At 40.9% G+C, this 16,192-nt stretch overlaps 1 protein-coding gene across 6 annotated transcripts in view; it reads right to left on the bottom strand.

Moving 5' to 3' along the window:
• Positions 1 to 4,312: 4,312 nt before the first annotated feature.
• LOC111862797 (protein nervous wreck) overlaps positions 4,313 to 16,192 on the bottom strand; it is a 33,995-nt gene continuing 22,115 nt past the window's right edge. For 3 of the 6 annotated variants that reach the window (XM_023848478.2, XM_023848480.2, XM_023848483.2), the window contains 8 exons: positions 15,078 to 15,219; positions 14,329 to 14,534; positions 13,974 to 14,250; positions 12,722 to 12,936; positions 10,621 to 10,750; positions 9,442 to 9,558; positions 8,388 to 8,431; positions 4,313 to 6,231 (listed from right to left, as the gene is read on the bottom strand). In XM_023848478.2, coding sequence (XP_023704246.1) covers positions 5,731 to 6,231; positions 8,388 to 8,431; positions 9,442 to 9,558; positions 10,621 to 10,750; positions 12,722 to 12,936; positions 13,974 to 14,250; positions 14,329 to 14,534; positions 15,078 to 15,219 — 1,632 coding nt within the window. In that variant the 3' untranslated portion in view covers positions 4,313 to 5,730. The remainder of the gene's footprint in view (positions 6,232 to 8,387; positions 8,432 to 9,441; positions 9,559 to 10,620; positions 10,751 to 12,721; positions 12,937 to 13,973; positions 14,251 to 14,328; positions 14,535 to 15,077; positions 15,220 to 16,192) is intronic. The other 3 variants (XM_023848479.2, XM_023848481.2, XM_023848482.2) reach the window with 3 other exon arrangements.

The raw sequence follows: 16,192 nt of genomic DNA, 5'->3' as shown, positions 1-16,192 counted from the left end.
GAAGGAAAACAGATTACTGATGGCAAAGCTGTGAATGATGCTGGACCATCTGTGAAAAAGAAACTGTACTTCATACAGAAGAACATCAATTAAGAATCCTCTTTTGTGACTAAAATAAGCACATGGGTTCTCAAGGCAGTGACTATGAATATTACAGTCTTCTTGGATGTGACACCATACAGCTGTTTTATTCTGAAGATGGAGGCAGCAGATTCCTCATAAACATTAGTACCTATATACTAAACAACATGACATCACATTCCAGGAAACTGTAAACTTGATGCTCACTGCCACAAGGACCTCAGATATGAAAAATTATTAAATATAAACCTGGCACCAATAATTTGGATGCCAGTGGTTGTGAGCACGACAAATGACACCTCACATGGGATATGTGGGAGGTGTGGAGCAGAGGACACATATGCGATGGATGTTTATTAACATTACTTATATTTCCATACACTCTCAGTATTACAGTTCTGCTGGTAACATTACAACCATACTTGCTTATCAGGAGGTAACAAATTTAAGTGTACATAAGTTTGAAGCGAGCAGCTGTAGGCCTGTCTGACACACAATATGAAACTGGCACATGATTACATGTGGCATCACTCTAAGAGGTCCCTCTGGTAAGTGCTCAGTTTCTGCCTTCAGAAAGTGACTGCCCCTACCCTGCAAAGTGCACGCATTTTGTGTTACAAAACTGTGATAAGACTGCAGTTAGAGAGCCAAGGTAATTCACCGTAATGGCCAGGCTGTAGATCGGAGAATCAGGGTTAAATTCCTGCTGAAAGTAAATACTATCTCTTAGCCACCACATGCAGACCAACACAGGCCCAGCCAGCCTTCTGTCCAATGGATATTGGGGGCTCTTTCCCTGAAGGAAAAGCGGCCGTCTCATGAAGCTGATCACTCATTTCCATCTGATGCTGAGGAAGAGAATGCTTGAAACTGTACCTCCACTTATCCATATGTCTTCATGGCCTGATCCGTAATTAATGAAGCACAGGGGTGTGGAACTGTATAATTTGGTAGATAAGTAACAACATCTCAGAAGAATCTACTACCTCTGTCTTCAGGGTAAGAGTTGGAGGCAGCAGATTTCAACAAAACATTGGTGTCAGTGCACCAAACTACAAAGCATCTCACCCCAGAATACCTTATTTATAAGATGGAGAGAGGTGTTTCCTCCAAAGCACTGGTACCTATCTACCAGGTTACACGACATCACATCCAGCAAGATCATAATCTCGATAATCGCCACTGAAAACCTCAAATGTCACAAAACAGTTGCACTTTGCTGTTAGAGGAGGCAAACTGATAGCTGTATGATAGTTATCTCTATTGATGAGGGAATGTATTGTGACACATTTATATGATCTACACTAATTCTACAGCAGCGGTGGGCAATTGTTGTTATTCTCAAGTATAAAAAGATCACTGACATGCTCTCAGTGGGGCCCACCCCTTGTACAGGTATGTATAAAGGCAAGTAATAGTGCCCAGACCAGAAGCACTGTTATGTTGGCCTAGGCAATCTCTACATTGTACACAACGTGAAAGACTCTCCTAACCTCACAATTAACATGCATACTGGGCATGGCAGTTTGCTTGTTCATCTTTAGACTCAGTTCCACATCATATACAAGAAACATACATCGCTGCCTTCAAGGGCTGCAGCAGATCTTGTGTGTCATTGCACTGAGTCTGGGTCAGCTGATGTCTGTTGTTTCCTAGATGAAACTCATTGTTACTACCAAGGCATGTGAGGTTACAATGGTTCAATCTGCCATACTCTAATGATTAAAGAAATGAGATATGTGCAATGAATGTCAAAACTGCACAAGAAAAGATTTTTTTGTGTGTTAAGAGACATTCCTGCGCTGCATTTTGCACGTAGCTAAGTTATTAATATATTATAGTTACATTTAAATTGCTTACATATGAAAACAGTAGTCACTATAGTGACTGTGCTACAGGCTGGAAGACTCAGAAATCAATTCCTGGCAGGAGCAAGAGATTGTTTCTATTCTCAGGACTGTTGAGAGTGACTATGGGGTCCACCCTGCCTCGTATCCAATGCATACGAGGGGCTCTTTTTCCAGGGGTAAAGTGACCACACGAACTGCATCTAGTGTCTACGTTAATAGTGCATACAGGTATACCTCCATTCTCATGTTTTCATATGATGGTGCTTAAGTGCACGGACAATTTTACCTTTCGTGAACATTCTTTTTCATCAGCTTTATATTACTTACTGCACTAGTGCACCATCCTGATTATTATATGAATCAACTTTTGCCAAGTAGCAGAACATCAGTGGGCATAGGTCACTTCTGCCCTATAAACCCTGTTATGATCACCTAACAGCTAGACCAGGGATGGAGAGAAACGAACACACCATATGAAGTGATTTTCAACATAAAATTAAATAAAAATGCCTGAATATAATTTTTGTATGGGCTGAAATATACAGTATGCTGCATGAAACACTTCCTTCCTCATGTGTGGGAAGGCTTTGCCCCACACAGTGGTTTAAGGTTTATCTTATATAAACAATCATGGTCAATCATGTACACTTATTTCACCATAATCTACTTTCGTACTGAGTTGTGTCTATTGGGATGCCTAGAAAAACCTTTGTAACATCACAAAACTGACTGTAGAAGAGATGACAAGAATGATGCTGCCAAGTCCAGTCTGCTTAGGATTCTGGGAAATACAGCAGCAACAGACAACACTTCCTTATGATGAGAAGGCACGGCTGAGAGAAGAGAGAACAGACCCTACAGTAGTACCCACCCTGAATATTGTCACAGTATCGCTAGGGACAAGCCCTCTTGTTGAAAGCTGTATTCATTCTGAGTTAACATAAATACACATCTTTCATTGTGGCAAGTCTCCAGATATTCAGAAACAGAATTTAGTATTCTACAGTATCAAACAGAAGTGATTAAATCTCAATTCCAATGACTGCAGACACCAGCACTGAGACTGACAACAGAAATCTTTCATAACATCTGACATTCCAGACAAATATTCTCCTAAGACCCAAAATTCATATTAATTATATCTGAAGCTTCTGTTGCCACATACCCCACAGCTATTGAAATCAAAGAGACAGGCATTCTGACAGAATTTGAATCAAATGGAAAAAGTGTATGGTAATTTAATTTACAAATGCTTAAATATCAAACTCAAATCTGCCATATTATGTTTAAAACAAGGGTATCATACAATTCTGGAAGGCCAAATGTGTGTTTACAACATGCAAATACAGCATGTACAATTTAAAACACAACTCAAACTACATCAGTATATGCAAGCTTGTAGGTGACATCAGTAGGTTTTCTTATTTGGTACTTTGTTCACAACTGTAGCAATGTACAACTGGTGACCCAGGGTGACTGAGTTGCATGTCATGAGGATAACTGGGAGAGTCAGTTGCATGGGGGGAATGGCTTATGATTATTGTTTGGATTGCATTTTAAATGGTGAAGTGTGTACAGCTTTGGAATTTAATAAACAAATACTTTCATAAATATAAGGGAACAAATTAGATGAAAAAATGTACATGAATAAGAAATATCTACAAGTAACAGTAAAGCTATCCCTGTAACAGGCCGTGGAGGCCCACAGGGTTGTGAGATGTTGAGGTTCCCACATTTTCCAGACAATCGGCTCATAGAGGGCGGTAAGGTTGTCAGCCCTATGTGCCGGCCACCCTTTTCCCCCCGAGAATATTCCTGGTACTCATTTCTGTTAGAGGCTGAGTCAACCCCAGGGCCATAGTGTGGCTGGAAGGATTAGGTAAATTGAAAAAAAAAAAACCAATGACGTCATCAGGACTCGATCCCGCAACATAGTGCCTCAACCAACTATGCTACCGCGTGCCCCCAAAGAAATAGCTGATGAATATGAAATTATATGAAACTTCTGAGAAGTATTGAGGAAAAAAAAAAGGATAATAAATCAAATTTTTACAGAATGAACTAGAGTTCAGAACTTAAAAGAGTGAGAAGAAAAATGATTACAATATTTTGAAAATGCAAATATACGTGGGATAACTCAGAAAAGATGGTTCAGCCAGGTATTGCAAGACAGGAAGAGGAGAGGAAAGAAGTGGCAAGAAATTGAAAAGGTAGGGTTATGGGAAGAAGACTGGAGAGAATTTTCATTCATGGGCCTGCAGAAAATGGAAATGGCGCTAGCAGAAGTACAAATATTTGAGCAAGTAATACCCTAAATTATTTAGTCAACTAATTATCATTTTATATGACATCAAGCATACTGATCTATGATATTAAAGAACAAGTTTTCATTTCAGAGCAACCTTACAAAAAAAATCTATGTATCAGAAGAAACAATGGAGCATGACCCCATGTTATGGAATATGTGTCTGTATTGTAAAATTCCATAATATGAATCCTATTTTTCCATTAACTCCCATGTTATAAATGGAGAAGCATTCATATGGAAATTTTTCAGTCCACAGTTATAAAAAAACGTACTTATTTACCCATCACAAACAACAGAAGGTTGTGTTGTGTTCCTTTAGCTGTGCTGCTTGCATTTGAACTCAAGGGCCACTTCCCACACATCTTAAATAAGGGTAATACATTGCAAAATATGAAGAAAGAGATGGGAATAGCAGCCATGCTACCAGACAATCCTCTACATCACTGATGCATGTACACAGGCCAACCAGTGGCTCTCTCTATATCCTGCTGTGTCACCAATGCACACACGTATGCAATCTGAATTCCCTAAAAAATAATTTCAGCTTAATCTGTTGTTGTCTTGCATTATGTGTTTAAACAAATTTAATATTTGTCCAAAATTTCTATAATGGTCCATCTTGTGAATTTTATGGTCACATTCTATGATTCTTGTGAGGGCCAAATTCCACAACCAGAATATCTGTAATGTGGGGGTGCACTGTACTATTTTGTACATGTCACTTGTTTGAGCTGTCCAGTTTCTGCCACAGTGTCATATGTGTTCGACGAGGATCCCAAGGGAACAAGACTGAAGCCAGAATCCATCTCCAAGAAATATTCTCTCAGATAACTGAACGTAGTAACATAGAAATCATGAGGTGGAAAGCCCTCAGGAATGGAGAATACTGTTCTTCCTATGACATGGAAACCAAACCTTTATGTTCAGCTTCTAAGATAAATTACATAGATGGTTGGTGTAAATTGAAGGAATGATAAAAATATAGGTACTATACATCATGAGCTGCTGTTAAGAGTATACACAGAACTCAAGAACCCCAGTCTATGTGGTGGTGAGCTAAAAGATAGCATGATGCAGAATGTACACTGTACAATAGATCTGTACTATACAAAATATTATGAGCATGCTGTCGCACAGGACTGAGTGATCATTGTCAAGCACCTCTCCACAAGAAACAGAGAAATTTCTGAATATATTGGAAGTGTAATTTTTCTCATCGAAAGGCACAAGTCTAAGGTTCTTGTAATATGCTACTGCAGAACTTTTGAAGGAGTTTACTCAAGCAGTGAATTCCTAGGTGAGCAGACATGTGAGGATGGAGACCAATATTAACTCCATCTTCACACAACTTATCATCCTAGAATACTTCCTTGCATATAGCCACTGTGGAAGCTTCATATCTCATAGAGCTTGCTCAACATAACTTGCTCCTTGGCTTGACTTGGTGATGTTCACTCACTGCGTGGCTCAGCAGCCTGGCTGTGATATTTTTTAAGCGTTTGATTCTTTGAGGTCCTGAAGCTGAGCCAGCTGGTGAGGTTCAAGTTCATCAGGGATGCTATCCTCACCCACTGCATTGCTTGCAACTGTTTTCGGATGCTCTGCAGGCTGACTCTGTGAATTCTCGGCTGTGCTGGGCCCTGTGTATGTGTCCTCTTCACTTCCAGTGCTGCTGCTGATTGGGAAGGGAGCTGAGTCTGTTGGATCATCTGGTTCTTCAATGACCTCAGCCACTGTCGGATCTTCAGACAATGATGGCTCCTCTACTGAGGGCTGGTCAACCTCCTCTGCATCCTCCGATGCGTTTACTTCTTCTTCTGTGGGTGGAGGAGGGAATGGCTGTTCTGGTTCTTCCATCACCGGGGTTGCAGCAGTAATGACAATTTGAGCTACCCCTAGATTGAAACTGTCATCTTGGAGGGTTGGCGGTTCAGCTCTGTCACCGTCGCTGTCAACTTCTGATTGTGCTGTCACTTCAACCTGTGGCAAGACCTGTAACAGTTGATCTCTTCAGAAATCCTGTTGATTAAATATAATGTTCAGTTCAGAATAACTGACAGCTGAAGGGGACCTGGCACAAGGAACATTGGTATGTTGCAGATCGAGGGGTTCATTTATAAACAATAGAGATACTATGACAATGATGTTCTGCCTGTTATTCTGAATTAATGCCAGTGCCGCAATAGGCTAAGGAATTGACACAATTAAGGGCATCCACCCATGTGTTAGACACTGCTATTTTCTTTTCATTTAAAACTACAGGTTCACTCTGAATTGGGTCACATTTTAGAAATGAGATTACTACAAATAAGAAATAAAGTACATTATACTGGGGAATAAAGGAAGCTTTACATTCACTGTGACAGTTCTCTTGCCTATGAACACAGGTTAAAACAACGATGAAGTGAAATGAGATCACTGAGTGCCTCACCTACACAAAAAAATGCTAATCTGTTTGTGTCAGACATCATCTGTCACCTACACAGTGCTACAGGACATTCATGTAAGGAGGTGAGCTCTCTTCGTATGTGGACTGATCAGGCAGGGACCACTGCCTGGCCCCCTTAGTCACTTATTCCTGTGGTGCTGGCTACATCAGGAATAACGTACATCCCCCCCAACTACCTGGAAACCTTTATGAATGCGAACAAGGACTGATAAAGCTGCTGCTATGATTAATGCTGACATGCTCACTTGTGCTTGGAAGGAACTGTTGCACAGATGAGACACTGTCTGCATTGCATGAGGATGCCACAAAGAACATTTATGAAACTGGAAATATACTGGTAACAAATGTCTATTCTTTATCAACAGAGGAACTTATTAAGTTTTGAGATTCTTTCAGCCATGATTGCTCAGATTCTGGACTTCCGGGTAATGACACCTTGTAGTCTTGTAGATGGGTACAGATGATTCAGAGGCACACGCTGCTCCGTCTTCAGGGTTGAAGTGTGTAGGTTCAGGAACTGGCTCAGTTACATAGGCAGCTTGCAGGGATGGAAGTCATGAGACGCTCTCCAATTTCCTTGTTAACCTGCCTATATAAATTCTACACTTCAACCCTGAAGGTGGAGAATCATATTCGCTTAAAATGTCACTACCCACCTACAACTCTACATAATGTAATAACATAGGAGAACATAATCCACATAGTGCACATTGTTTAATATTGTAGCTTGTAGACCCATTGCTAAGCAGTGACTCTGTAAACAGTGGCCACTGCTAGGTAATGCCGGTGACATACACGCACACAAAAATAGAAGAGCTTTGTTTTCTGTCTGTCTGTGCTGAGGGGTTATAGGCGGGACAGAGTTCAGAGCTTAGTTAAGTTGTGGGATATTCAACAGATGGTAAGGACCTAAGCAGAGGGTAGTGATAAGAACTGTTACCAAAAATGACTAGTGCAAACACAGAAAACTGCTGTAGTTACAGTGATCTTTAGAATGTGTAAACCAGTGTGGCTGCTATAGTTACCTGTGATTTCAAGTTGTGTGTTTAAGTGGTCAATAAATCAAGTCACAAATCCAAATCCTGTCACTAGTCACTCGTACACGTGACAAAATGTATAGACCTGTTCATTTAAGAGATACGAATGTTCAAAAGGATGACCTAATTAGAAAGATCCTGTAATTATTTTTGTGTTTCAGATATTTCCTCTTTGCTTCCTGAAGAATAATAACTGACATTACAGGTACTCCTTGTCATATGCAAGTTTGAAAAATGGAGATTAATTTTAATGCATTCAACTAGATCAGCTCTTGCTCAAATGCAAACTGTTTGCTGGCCGATCAAGACAGGGAAGAAGGGGAAGTACAGCTTTATGTTGGTGACAGAGGGGGGGATGTGAGGGGAACTAGCTGCAAATCTAATGCCATGCTTTGAGTGAATAAGGAAACTTTCAGAACATTATTTGCCTATGTCCAATTTATGCAGTCTTACCCTGTATGACATTTTGCATAAACTGGGGAGTTCCTGTACCTCCATTCATTTGTTTCATATCTTCCTTCCTCTGGAACTGAAACTGCTTTCCTTGATCTACCAAGCATGAGGATTCTGGTTTGACTTGTTGTTGAATGTGCTCTATTGGGAACTTATTTCCCTATGATCAGATATTATAATGTGGTTTGTACAATACAAGAGAACATTACCTCCTCCTCATCGTCTTCAACTGAGATGGTGGGGCACTCATCCACTGGGAAAGCAGCCAGTATAAGATACAACAAGATGTTACAAAAACAGTCATAGTGCAGGAGCCCTCTATCTCAGAACCTACTCAGTCCATTTCTTATTTCATTTTAACATAGCAAAACCTCATGTAGGTATAGCATTTTCATTCCTAACACGACAAGATTGAAAAATGTATATTCTATAATGTAGCACTCAACATTACTGACAGCATTGTTTAAACTTTATAAGGTTACTAAAAAAATGAAATAATGGAATGAAAATTAATAAAAGTCTCTCATAATTTCAATAAAATCTGTGAGATACATGAAACATTTAATTTATGACCTCATAAAAACTAGGATTTGTAGTGCATTGATACAAATGAAAATTGGTATTTCCCATAGTATTTAGAGGAATTCCCACAAAATCTGTGAAACAGTATATAAGTTAATGAAAACATTCACTTATGACCTTATGTAAACCAGGCCTTCATAAGGGTCAATGAAGTTGAAAATCACAATAGACTGATAATATTTAGTGAAACTCTCCCATATCAAATTTGAAGAAAATCTGTCACAGAGTATAGGCCCTGATACTAAGTCACAGATCGAGAAACGACATAATTTCTACATAAATTGTAGGATTTGAGGCTTCTCACAGCAGTGGTTATGAAGATTTCTATCTTCTGGGATATAATGCTTATACAATATGATGAAAGTCAATGGATGTTTCAGAAGAACATGTTGCCTTCATTTCAGGGTAAAAAAATAAGGCATTTAAGAAGCCAGGAAGAACCAGGCAGCAAGAAGGGTTACTTTGCTTCCTATTTCACACTGGTTTCTTGCTTGGCCTATTCTTTGACCCCGAAGATCGAGGTGACATGTTCCTCCAGAATGTCGGTTAACTTTCAATGGATAACATGGCAGTGTATCACAGAAGCCAGAACTCTCCAAATAAGGTTTCTTGTTCCCCTTTGAAAATGATGCATAATATTGCTATAAAATTACAGTGGCAGTATTTGTCAGCTGCATGTACCTGTGATGGCAGGTGGGGCACAGTCCTGGAACTGGCTGTCATACTGCTCATGTTGTCCATGACTAAGCTGCAGTTCGAATTCTGCCTCAACAGCAGATGGATCAGGTATGTCTGCCTCTGTTGCAAGAAACATGACGTCCCAAGGTTAAGAATGCGTTGATCTATACCTCTTCTCCCCCATACATCTTCATGGTATTGTGCTTCAGCATGCACAGGGAAACTTTACCTTTACCATATACTGGACATTATCTTTTATACGATCTAAAAGTCTGTGACAATGGTATATAACTATCGACTTTTTAGACATTAGCTGTATAATTTTTTTTTTACTTAAAAACCATGTTCTGGAGACAGAATCTAGTATCCAGAACTTTGTTTTTAAATTTAAAGAAGCAGAAAGATGGATAATGTCCAAAAACTCATCATTGTGTTGTCTTTTGTCATGTCATCTTGGTGACAGAAACACATTTTGGGAACGGATTCTGTCTCTGTCATTAAATGGAAGTAGAAAGCCAGAGCTACCCAGCAAAGTACTATATGACGTTACAAACCTGAAGGCCTCAATCTAGATATAGGTAGTGCCTCGTAACTTTAGCCACGCGGAAAGGTAAACGCTGTTGTGGAGCATGCGAAGCTGTATGCTTGCTGTGGTGACGTTCAGAGCCACTCCCTGAGTGGAAAACATTAGCTATTACTTCCCTGGCCTCACTATGAATTGTTCCGTACGATTATCGATGTGCCAGGATAGTGACGCGAACACCACGTAATATAATTGCTATGACTGATACCAACTAAGAAGCAACACAATGTACTACACACCTGATCACACTCCAAGATGCTACATTCCAAACTGGTAGTACTCACGCTGACGTAAGCTGATAAGACTGCTCCCCCAGCCCCGCGAGAGATGGTATGACCCCTCTATCACAGCTAGAATTCCGAGGAACTAACAGTAGTTACTGTCATGAAAACCTCAAAACCTATGTACTATATAGTTTATATAACACATGATCTTTTTATGAATTTTCAATGGGAATTGCACTACTCATTTCAAGATATCATAAGTAAATATTTTCCATCCACGCCATGGGTCTGCACATGTGGTGAGCTAACTGCTGTCACCAAATGTCACATCCACCCATGAGACAGTACTCATTATTTATGAGAATCATGACATACGTTTTGGTGAAGGCTGCTCAATGACAGGTGTGGGCTGGGTAATGATGACCTGCTGAGGAGCTAGTAGGAATGTAGGCACATCCGGTGGCGTGAACACAGGGGGAGCCGATCCCGGAGTCTCATCTTCATCCTATAACAATGTCAAGGGTACGAGGCTCCCATTCCAGTTCAGTTCGGTTCATACACATAATGTAACACGTAATACTGTGACATGTAGACCCACTGCCAAGTAACAGCTGTGTAAACAGGCAACAGTACAACAGCCGTTGTTAGGGAACAGCTATGTGGACATGGTATTTCCCTGGCAATGAGAGAACAAGCAATAATGGAAGAGACATTTTCTGTGTGTTCCCTGCCAGGGCTATATAACAAGGCTAGTAGTTCAGTTGTGGTTGAGTCGGTTGAGAGTTGCAGTTGTGAGAAGTGAGAAGCTGGTAGTGGAGGCCAGGGACAGTTTGGGAAGCCAGAGGAAGGGGAATGTCCACCACTGGAAACTGCTACCAAGCAAAGGGTAGTGAAGACTGAGAAGACTTGATGTATGTTGTCATTACAGTAGTCTTTGGAGTGTATAACTCAGTCAGACTGTCATATTTGTTTGTGGTTATGCTCTGTAAGTGTTCAATGAATCTGATTACCAATATGAACCCTGTTTATAGTCACTCAATCATGTGATAACAGAGTCGAGAATGTGAATGTCCCAGCAATAATTTAAGTCACCAACATTACTAGACACTTTAAGCAAGACTGCAACAAGCCAAATGCTGCCAAAGGTGGGGAGAAATTCTGCCTCCCCCTGAATTAAATACAGCTAAACCTTCCCAAAGCCGGTCACACTAGCCGAGCGGTCTAAGGCATGTACTGTTTTCGCTCGCTTGGAAACGGGATCGTGGGTTCGAATCCCATTCAGGGCATGGATGTTTAGTTTGTGTGTGTGCGTTTTTCTGTGTTTGTGTACAGGTAGAGGCCTTGCGACGAGCTGATCACCTGCCCAAGGAGTCCTACTGAATGTGTAAGATCTAGAAAAACCGAAGTGAACAGAGAAATTCATGGAGGTAGTCCTAGGCTCAATGGGGCTGTAGTGCCAAGGGGGGGGGGAAATCCTTCCAAAAACTTCATCAGAATTCCCAGCCACTGTGACAGAAACTGTCACTGGGATCATAATTCTTAAAATAAAAACAAAGAACCAGCAGTAAAAGTACGGCATTATCTAGCAAGCTGTACATACATTGCTGCGTAACACGTGCAGATAGCTGAAAATGATGATCACAACATGAACAAAAGAGCAGCAGAAATTAATTCTTATCTAATAAGAATATTTATTTGTTACTTACATATTTACACTGTCAGTAACTACATGTCTACACAGTGTCAAATCACTGCACAATAGTACACAATTAATTGAAAAGGATGTGGAAGGAAACACTCTGGCATAATTTAAGGTACTACCCCAGTAAAAATCAAATTAGGATAATTGGTGTCCCAGTCACAATCTGAACTTGGCATCAAAAAGTACAGGTCAGAAGTTTCATCACTTGAGCCAACTCAGTCAGTTTGTACTGGTGTTGTTATGACACTCAAGGCAAGAAGGTTACAATGGAGCGTGGATGATATTGCATAAACAAAATTGCATACAGAACTTTGGGCCAGAAATCTCCCCAAACCTGATGATTAGAAACATGAAAAGGGAGGGGGGGAGAATATTGAAACATGACTTCGGAATTAGAACTTTGGGTTCTAGTAATAGAGAATTGATGTCTTGGAAACAAAGTGGATGATGAAGATGAGTCCAAAGCAAAGATATTTCCATTTTGTTCAAATTTGGGTTCTTATATCAGATGTTAATTTCAACTGCACATACTGCTAGGGGCACTGAGGGTCTCTCACAAGTCCGAGACTGAGATGGAGGGACATAGGACTCAGTAACGAGGACTGGAAGAGAAGGACTTTACATCAAAGCTTTGAGTCAAATACTGCAATTACACATATAACTCAATGACATGGACAGAAATAGGACATTACTAAGCTGACTGCATTAAACTTGGTTCTTTTATTGAATCTTTAGGTCTTATATTGAAGAGTTAGTTTAAGTGTTGCATATTACTTGGGGTGTAAGAGGCTCGCCATTTTCACGACATTCCTCCACAACCAATGAGGGGAAGAGCCCAGTGCAGCCGTTCAGTTCTCCTTCCCACCAACCGTCATCCACGGCGTGCACAACTTTCCTCAACACTCGGATCACTTTGCCCTCAGTGAACGAGAGTTCCTCTGGACATGTGGCCTCGTAGTCGTACAGTGCAAGACAGTAGCTTTCCAAACCTGTGTACCAACAGCACTAGTCAGTAATGCCATGGCATGAAATCAATATTAAAACTTGATAGGAAAATCTAATTTGGAGCAACACCTAGCTGCCATAGTTTCCAGTGGCTGAAGGTATGAACTCCACTGCATCCTTTTTAAACTGCTAAAAATTTTATTTGAACCAAACAAAAATTTTAATTGGCTCTTTTACTAGTTTAACCATTTTCAGTATATGGGTTGAAACATATTGACATATTCCTAGAAGGAATATTTCATTCACTGCATTTCAGAATACCATATAATAAATTCCAGGACATAATTCTGTCCTGCTGTGCTTGGAAAGAATTGACCAGACCTTACTCATTCCACAAAGCAAGCATCTGACATTCAGCAGTGGCAATACAATTCTCGGTTTTTGGTTATTCAGTTTCTTTACTTGTGTGCTTGCCTACAGCAAATGGCCTATAACTGGCAAGTGCTATAAATGTATAACATACTGAAACAACATGATTAAAATAAAGAGTTACTATTTGTTTTTCCTTGGCACTACAGCCTCAGTGGGCCTAGGCCTACCTCCGTGAACTTCTCCGTTCACTTTGGTTTTTCTAGATCTTAGACATTCGGTAGGACTCCTTGGGCGGGTGATCAGCTCGTTGCAAGGCCTCTACCTGTACACAAACACAGAAAAACGCATACAAACATCCATGCCCTGAGTGGGATTCGAACCCATGATCCCGGTTTACGAGCGAGCGAAGACAGTGTAGGCCTTAGACCGCTCGGCTACCGTGACCGGCTACTAACTAATTATCTGCCTATTTAGCTAACTAACTAATGCACGTTTGCAGTCCTGGTTCCTCTCCTCATTTCCCTACAAGTGTACCCTCATTTTTTCATGCAGCATACCCTTCTACCACGAAAATTAGGACAGTAGGTTTCAAATCGTTGGCAGCTTTCTCCCAGACTACACAGCATCACACCCCAGGAGACACTAATCTTTGACTCTAATTATTTGATGCTTGCAGCGATAATTAATGTGACCAGTCAGCATACATTACCATCTTGCTGAACAACTGGTTGATCCTGCATCTTCACATCCTCCTGATCATCCACTGTGTAGTCCACAGAACTGAATGAGATCTGTGAGACCAGCTGATAGCTGGAGCCTCCCCCCTGTTCAGTCTGATCATCATGGTCCACATCCAGATAGTTGTGGGGCACATACCCCTCCTCCCCTCGGTAGTTGCGAGCGCGCAGCCAGCCGTCGCCATCACCTTCACCAACCACCTCCAGCTGTTCATTCTCCACGATGCTGAGTTCATCTGGGTTCTGTGCCTACACCACAGAAAACACTGTCAGACTCGGTTGCTCTCCGCATCTGTACAGGTGTCAGTAGGTGTGGCACGGACTCACTGTGTAATTGTAGAGTGCTATGCACTTGTACGTGTGACCAGGCTCGATTGTTATGTCAACAGTTGGGGGTTGCTGTACAGCTTCCAATTCTCCTTCAGGTGCCCCAGTGATTGTGTCCCCTTCATCAGGGCCCCAGTCCACTTGTGTGGGATCATCCCAGCCAGCTGTCAGCTGCTCCAGCCTCTGCCTCTCTTGCTCCACCATAGCTGCCGCCAAGACAAACAATAATCAAGTTCTTCTAACTAAAAAGAATCCATTTAAGATCAGTTGCCAGTCAAGAAATCTTGTCCTGCTTCATGTTACCTTAATTTTCCATAGCATCTAGACTAGCTCTGGGGCCCACATAGTTTCCTATCTAACTGATACTGAGGGGTAAAGCAGCAGGATCACAAAGCTGATTATTCATTTCCATCTAGTCCTGACATTAAGAAACTGTGGAGCTATATCTCCATTCCTTATATATCTTCATAGTGTGGTGTTTAAATAAGCACAGGCAAAAATATACCTCTCACCATAATTTTATCTAAATATTCTGAACATACAGATGATCAGATCCTTCTAGTCAAATCTGAAGATCTATAATACTCAGTATATAATCTGAAAACTACAGATTGTTGCTGAAATTTCCATGGAGATAAATATTGAAAGAACTTGTCTGTACCTGACAGCGTCATGAAGTAACTGAATAAACAACAAAAGCATCAGCAAGCTGTCAGTATGAAACAAAGAGTTGATGCAACTGCACTAACCCCATTCTCCATCCACTTCAGCTCCTCCACTATCCTTTTCATCTTCAGGCACTCCTGTCTCACTGCCTTTGCGGTCTACTGCAGCCACCTCAGAGCCCTGATCAATGTCGCTGTCATACAATGAATCAGATGTTGGGGGTTCCTGCAATATTACACTGACTAGAATCTAAAAGGTTCCGATGAAGGTGTGTGACACTAACAATTACAGGATTTTTGAACTTTGTCAATTGTCTGGCCATGTTAGGTGGGTCCCAGTCACCACGGCATGGCACATCCTCAGGTTGCGGATGGAGGAGACGCGCTCCAGTTTTGGAGGGAAGGTGTGACTATATTGAATAAGCAGTCACGGACAGCCAACAAGGGGTGGCCATCCAGCTTGGGGGTTGGGGGTGGGGCTAACAACTCCTCACCATAAAAATTCATTATGTTACGAAAATGAACACAAAGTCTCGGACCTGGATGGATTCCTTGGATGAACGACCTAAGCCAATGAAAATGGATATGAGATTTTGGCACTTGGAATGTACGAAGTTTGTATAGGGCAGGTTTGCTCAGATCAGTGGCAGAAGAAATCTTAAAATATAAGTTAGATTTAGTGGGAGTGCAGGAGGTCAGATGGGATGGAGGTGGCATTGCACCAGCAGGAGACTGTACATTTTTCTATGGAAAGGGGAATGGAAATCATGAATTAGGTACAGGTTTTTTCGCACATAAGAGAATCGTATCAGCAGTTAAGAGGGTAGAATTTGTTAGTGATAATATTTCATATATAATACTAAAAGGTCGCTGGTGTGATATCATTGTCATGAATGTTCACACCCCAACAGAAGATAAAATTGATGACATAAAGGACAGATTCTATGAAGAACTAGAACATGTATTTGATAAATTCCCGAAGTACCCTATGAAAATTTTGTTAGGAGATTTCAATGCCAAAGTAGGGAGGGAAGACATTTTCAAACCAACAATTGGGAATGAGAGTTTGCATGAAATTAGTAATGATAATGGAGTTAGAGTAGTAAACTTTGCCACATCAAAACATCTTACTATCAAAAGTACAATGTTCCCACATCGTAACATCCATAAATTTACTTGGACATCTCCTGATGGGAAGA

This window comes from Cryptotermes secundus, unplaced genomic scaffold (genome assembly GCF_002891405.2).
Source record: "Cryptotermes secundus unplaced genomic scaffold, Csec_1.0 scaffold462, whole genome shotgun sequence".
Classification (NCBI taxonomy): Eukaryota; Metazoa; Arthropoda; class Insecta; order Blattodea; family Kalotermitidae; genus Cryptotermes; species Cryptotermes secundus.
The sequence above is the reverse complement of the archived record's forward strand: the minus strand, read 5'-3'. Positions and strand labels throughout refer to the sequence as shown.